At 45.8% G+C, this 6,286-nt stretch overlaps 1 protein-coding gene across 1 annotated transcript in view; it reads right to left on the reverse strand.

Moving 5' to 3' along the window:
* Window positions 1-6: 6 nt before the first annotated feature.
* TM9SF4 (transmembrane 9 superfamily member 4) overlaps window positions 7-6,286 on the reverse strand; it is a 27,472-nt gene continuing 21,192 nt past the window's right edge. Inside the window, exons 13-18 of the mRNA XM_018556431.1 lie at window positions 4,246-4,329; window positions 3,994-4,169; window positions 3,668-3,731; window positions 2,290-2,409; window positions 1,544-1,633; window positions 7-272 (exon numbers count right to left, since the gene is read on the reverse strand). Of these exons, the coding sequence (XP_018411933.1) occupies window positions 123-272; window positions 1,544-1,633; window positions 2,290-2,409; window positions 3,668-3,731; window positions 3,994-4,169; window positions 4,246-4,329 (684 nt within the window). The 3' untranslated portion in view covers window positions 7-122. The remainder of the gene's footprint in view (window positions 273-1,543; window positions 1,634-2,289; window positions 2,410-3,667; window positions 3,732-3,993; window positions 4,170-4,245; window positions 4,330-6,286) is intronic.

The following is a 6,286-nucleotide window of genomic DNA, read 5'->3' on the forward strand; positions in this document are numbered from 1 at the left end:
GTTTACATTCTGGATGAGGATGATGGGTTTTGATTAAATGGCGGCTCCCTGGTATTGGCGTCTTGAGAGGAGGAGACCGGCTCTGCCTTGTGCTGGGATTGTACGGCGAGGGAGCTCTGGCATCAGTCTATTTTGACCGCTGCGTAGATCTTGCGGATGAACATATAGGCGGCGTAGAAGCCGATAGTGCCGGTAAGGAGCCAGAAGGACAGAACCATGAGGGTGGTGTAGCCGAAATAGAGCAGGGATGGGATGAACTCCACAATATCCAGCTAAAAGAGAACAAAAAGCATAACATAGTGTATGTGATTAATTCAAGTAGACAAAAAAAAATAGCAGTGAACTTCCTGTGCCTTCAGCTGTATATGTGCAGTGCGAGATTATCTAAGACCTTGGTTCTCAACTGGTGGGTTGTGACACAAAAGTGGGTCGCGAACCCGTGTTCAGTGGGTAGTCGCATGCCACAGCCTTCCCCTAGCGCAGCACTGCCATTCCTTGCGCCAAGCAGCTATTCAGAATATGGTGCCTGGCCTAGTGTCAGCTTGAGGTGGGCTGGGATGGGCTGGAGATATGGCCGCGAAGGAGCTCCATCCATACGTACATTGCTTACAGCTCCCTTACATGTGCTGTAGAGGTGCCTGGACCGGAGTGACGTCACATTCTGGCTCCTGGCACCTATACAGAGAGTGCAAGGGAGCTGTACAAGCAATGCACATATGGATGGAGCTCCGTCACAGCACAGCAACCAACACAGGACCCTAAGCTGAGGATCCACTCCGGTTCTTGTAAGGTAGGGAGAATGGGTGGATCTTAAAAAAAGTAAAACAAATTAAAATGTTTCTTTTGGAGTGTCTATATGTGTGCGAGATTGCGTGTGTCTGTCAATGTTTTTGAGGGCCCGTTCACACTAGAACAGTGCGTTAATTGAACAGTCCTCTGCCATTAACACACTGTACCACGCAATTGCACCTACTATGCATTCTGGTGTGGGAGGTGCGTTGCGATTCATTTGAATGGCACCCCTAAACGCACCTCCTACCCGCAGTTCAATCGCCCAATGTCAATGCGTCAATGCGACCTAATGACCGAGGACAAATGTGGGCCCTGAGGTTACACAGGTTGAGAACCGCCGATCTAAGACGGTGTTCCCCTGACAGACTATCCACCTTACTAGTCAATCTCTTTGGAGTGAGATTAGGTAAGCTGTACTTATCACTGTTCTCCATGCCGGAGAGGAAGCAGAACTTCATGACCTACAATACAAGAATCTTCCCGCTCCTGTTTCTTCCATTCTGTGAATCTGTGGTACGGCCTTACAGCTGCTTTTTAAATGTACCCCTAAGATTATTCCAAAGATATAATTACTAAGGACATTATTTTTGGGGGGGATCCAAGGAACCAATCCACATACTTAGTGGGGTCAAGAAGGATATGTATGGTCATACTTGCTTGAGATCTTTGAATTGATGGACACTGGCCTTTTTTAACCTACATTTCTATGCAAACAGACCTAAACTGAAGACAAACGGAGCCACACGTGTACCTTATTTACAAAGTAGAATACAGCGTAAACCAAGACATAAAACGCAGATCCGCCGGACACCAGGAACGTCCTCCACCACCAGCGGTAGTCCTAAGACACAGAGATAATTATTTGTTACAATGTGCATTGCCAGAGATGTGTTTTAAGGTGGCAGACAATACAACCACAATAATATTCACAAAGATCTTACATAGAAGGCTGCAAATCTGGAAGGGGTATGTGTATTTCTTACACATACACAGCAATCTGTGACGTTCTGTCCAGCATCCTACCCAGCTCACTGTTGTCACTGGTTGCTGGAGCTGATCGGGAAGCCGGACAGTGCCACTGACAGCACCCCCAATCATATAATGGCAGCACTGCCCCCCACAAGGCAGCCATTAGTGTAGGGACAGGCCTGGCTGAAGCCTGCTGTATGTATGTGTCTAAAAACCTGTAGAGCCCTTCAATTATGATTTGTATTAAGCACTCCCAGTATAGAGCTGAAGGGTGCATGAAGGACTTCAAGAATGCTGCTTTGCTACAAGATTTCAAAAATTGCCCATGTGTATTACACTTGATATGACCTGTAGATGCCGAGTGATACACAATGCAATGATAACTATCGGGCCACTTTACAAGGCATATCACTGACACATAAAGCAGATATTGTTTTTTTTAAATGTCTGGGAGAGAAGGGCACACATACCCTTCTCCCTGGACGGTCAAACAAATGTATTCATCGCCCCATTACCCACATATCTCACCTCTGCACACAGCTGGAAATAAACCATGACGATGCTGATTTGGGAGCATGACACCACGAGGATGATGAACACCAGGAACAGGAAGCCAAAGAGGTAATAGAACTGGTTCTCCCAGATAGCCTGAAATAAATTGCATAGTTTTAGTGCACATTGAGATATTAAAGAAGGAGTGTTCTTTTAACACTTCTTGGCTTCAGGCAAACCAAGTTTACAAAGCTTCACCCCTTTCTCCTGCTATCATCTGAGAGCTCAACTAATGGAATACCTAACATTTCAGTAGTCTTAAAACAGAACAGCAGTTACACTAGACAGCAGAGTATGACTGCATAAGGAACACTAGCAGCTGCGCAAAGATGCTGGTCCCATACCCAGTGAATATGATTTTAAAAGAACATTAACCAACAAACAGCCGGCGTGAGTTCTGTGGCGCTAGATCTCTAACAATCAGTCTCCTTCTGTAAGGCTTTAAAAGTCCCACAACTTGAAAGGGCAGATATCAAACCAAAGAGGTCACTGGGTACCATTTAAAAGAGACATATACTAACCTCTTCCCATGACCCAAAGCACAGTATATAGCGGGTTATTGCCCGCGAGATACTGAGAGCGCCACTGCCGGGATCCACCCAGCTATGTGAGTGACAGCGGGCTCTGCCTATCTAGAGGCAGCTGTGCCCCCTTACCCATTCGTTCCTCCACTCAGCGCTGGAGGATCGGAGAGGGAGAAATTCATGCAGGGAGCGGTGACAGGAGACGATCGGGAAGTGAGCGAATCGGTGCATGTTTCTGCTCACTTCCCCATCGATAGAGCCGATCCGTGACAGCTTCTTTGTCACACTGCGGCTCTAGCTATGAGGATGAGTGGAAATCACTTGCCTCATAGATCTCCTTTAAGGTGAGATATAGAAAATATTGATGAAGTGGGTCACACAAAACCCCCGGAAAATGTTGCCTTATTAACACATCTCTTATCAATAAACAGACTTTTTTACACAGACTTTAATGTGACTTCAAATGTAAGCATATGCTCTTTGTTCCTGGCATTTCTGCCCAGTTCATTGTATTCAAGTGTCAGATTTACTAGAAATCAGGTTTTGGGCTTTTTTTTTTTTAGAAACTCCACTTAGGTGGCAATTAGATGTATGCTAATGATATATATACATATGTATATACACACACACACACACAGAGAGTGGCCAGATTATTATGACCACCTGACGTTTTTAGGCAGATCAGCTATAATTTGGCGCTGAAGTTGCTAGAGGGCCAGACCATTATAAATAGGGAAAGCACCCTCAGTATTGTTTTATTTCACTAATTTTAGCACGGTTTCATTTTGCACTCCACAAGCCTATTCAGAATACCAGACCAATGTACTTACACTGAAGATGAAAAACAGCTCAATAAACATGGCGCCGAAAGGCAAAATTCCAGCCATGAGGATCCTGAAAGAGAAGCAGGATATTAGGACACGTTCAAGTAATTCTACAAAACGTACGTAGTTCTGATAGTAACATTTAGTTAGAGTTTAACAAAGCAGTGGGTGAGCAAAAGGAAGATAATAATGTTCTGCTGAGCAGGGCGGCAATACAGTGAGCCTGTCCTGCATGGTCACAGGACACCACCACTTTAATAAAAGTACTTAGCACCAGACTAAAAACTGAGAAAGTTCAAGAAAAACATCAATAGGAAAAGTTAGGAACTTACCCGACAAACCTCTTCATGTACCAGCGCTGTTCTGGGATCTGGCGTGGGATCTGATTGGTCCTGACAGGATTGTCATATGGCTGCTTGCGGAAGCCAAAGTAATAGCCTAAGTAGACTAGCGGCAGTGAGATTCCAAACCACATGCACAATAGGGCCAGCATGGTAGGGAACGGGACCTGGAGGGACATAGAAGTGTTAGCTCACTTAGTCAGGATTGCCGTCTCAAAAGGCAAACTCTGAAAACATACTTACTGCGCCCGAAGAATGCTTCCCCCAGATAAAGCAATTCAGCACGAAACAAATGCCAAAGACCACTCCGGGGTAGAGCGTCGCTGTCTGAAAATGCAAGACGTTATTCACACTAATGCAAAAATTCATTGCAGCTCATCACTTTATAAAGATGCACATGGGAGGGGAAATTCATGGCAAGTGTATAAAGACAATTGCACAGCAGCAGGATGCATCAGCCAGAAAAGGGTGCCCAAATTTAATCCCAATTCTAAAGAAGCTTCACTTGTCTCTCTGAATGTGAATGTATATGGGAGTGACAACACAAGGACATTTACTTAGTGGCCAGAAGGACTAGAGACTGCTGATCAAAGGTGTATAGGGACCACTGTGGTCCTGACAAAAGCAGCTGCACGCTGTGGCACTGATGCCACCAAGGTCCTATAGGGCTTTGGTGTTAAACTGTATGTGTGGGCAAAATAGAAAAAAGAAAACCGTGTGCACTGTACGTTTTTGTCTCTTTAAAACAACTGACAGAAACCCAGTGAGCTCCTAACTTCCTGTAGTAAACTGACAACTCTGGCTTTGCTCTAAAAAATAAAAAAACGCAAACAGTGCTCCCAGCCTGTCCAGTTCTTCCCTGCTGGACTACAGAATGACTCCCCTTCACCCTTCCATAAATTATGGGAGATTTTTAGATGTCCAGCAAAGGAGAACAGGGCAGGTTGACAACAGTGCTTGGGATTTCAGTGCAGAGGCAGCGTTGTCAGAGCACTACAGGAGCACACTGCATTTCTAGCAGATCAACTGGAATTTTTCTGTTCTGGTAGAGTTCTTAAAGGGATAAAACACAGGAACATTTGCATGTATTGCACAAATTTGCCCCAATAAAAATGTTAAAGGAGAACCTCATAGTTCTAGCCGACCTGTGACAATGAGACTGTCACAGGTCGGCTCAGTAGATCAGGAGGTGAGCGAACACATACCCGGTTCGCTCACCTCTCGATCCTGTCACGGCTCTCTGCCGTGACAGGGGGAGGGGCTGGATTCCCCTCTCCGATCTGAGAGCGCTGACTGGCGGAACGGACGGGGGAGGGGGCGGGTACAGCTGGCTCTGCCTCTAGATAGGCAGAGCCAGCTGTCACTAACGCAGCTGGGCGGATCCCGTCGTCTAAGTCGGGATCCGCTCCGGCTGCGGCGTCTCAGTACAGCTCCATATATACTGAGCTTAGGGTAACGGGAGGACGCTAGTTTGTGTCCTCCCGTTACCCTAAGGAGAACTATGGGGAAAAACAATGACCCCATAGTTCTCCTTTAAAGTAGAGTACACAGACAAGGTTAATAAAGCGGATGCTCCCTTCCACAGAGTCTGCATTCGTGGTCATCCCAATGCCACAGCACAGTTCTTAAAGCGGATGCTCCCTTCCACAGAGTCTGCATTCGTGGTCATCCCAATGCCACAGCACAGTTCTACCACTGTGGTGCCGTAAGATTCAGTTGGTCATCAACAGCACTTGGCTGCCTAAGAATATTTGGGGCATTTTACCCCAGGCAGGAGATGTGTGGCTGTGCTGTTGCTTGCTACACCCCATAAACACAAGAGTGTAAAGCACGGTGTATTCCTTTATTGAATTACACAAGCTTGTGCTTGTTGTAGCATGGCCTAGCAATCTGCTGTTTTAGTCTGTTCCTATGTTCCACCTCCGAGGGTTAACTGCCACATGGTGAACATTTCATGGCCCGTCTCCCATTCCAGTCTTCCGTTTTCTTATGTCTGATTACTTATGCAGCGGAGTATAACCCTCAGAGCACACCTTTCTGTATAGTGTCTATCCTTCTACAGACAGGACCAAATGTTACATTGTGAAAACTGAATACTCACACAAAAAGCTCCTTTGCGCCACCGGTGCCCCTTCAGTGTGCGATACAAGCGTCCAGCGAAGAACCCACCAAACACACTGTGAAAACAACCACAGTTCATGGAGAGGATACAAAAAGCTATAAAACTACACCTGTGACTACTACACTATGGACATGGCTTTAGTAAAAAAAAAAAAAAAAAAAG

The sequence above is a fragment of the Nanorana parkeri genome, unplaced genomic scaffold, assembly GCF_000935625.1.
Source record: "Nanorana parkeri isolate BGI_ZX_2015 unplaced genomic scaffold, ASM93562v1 scaffold237, whole genome shotgun sequence".
In the NCBI taxonomy this organism is placed as follows: Eukaryota; Metazoa; Chordata; class Amphibia; order Anura; family Dicroglossidae; genus Nanorana; species Nanorana parkeri.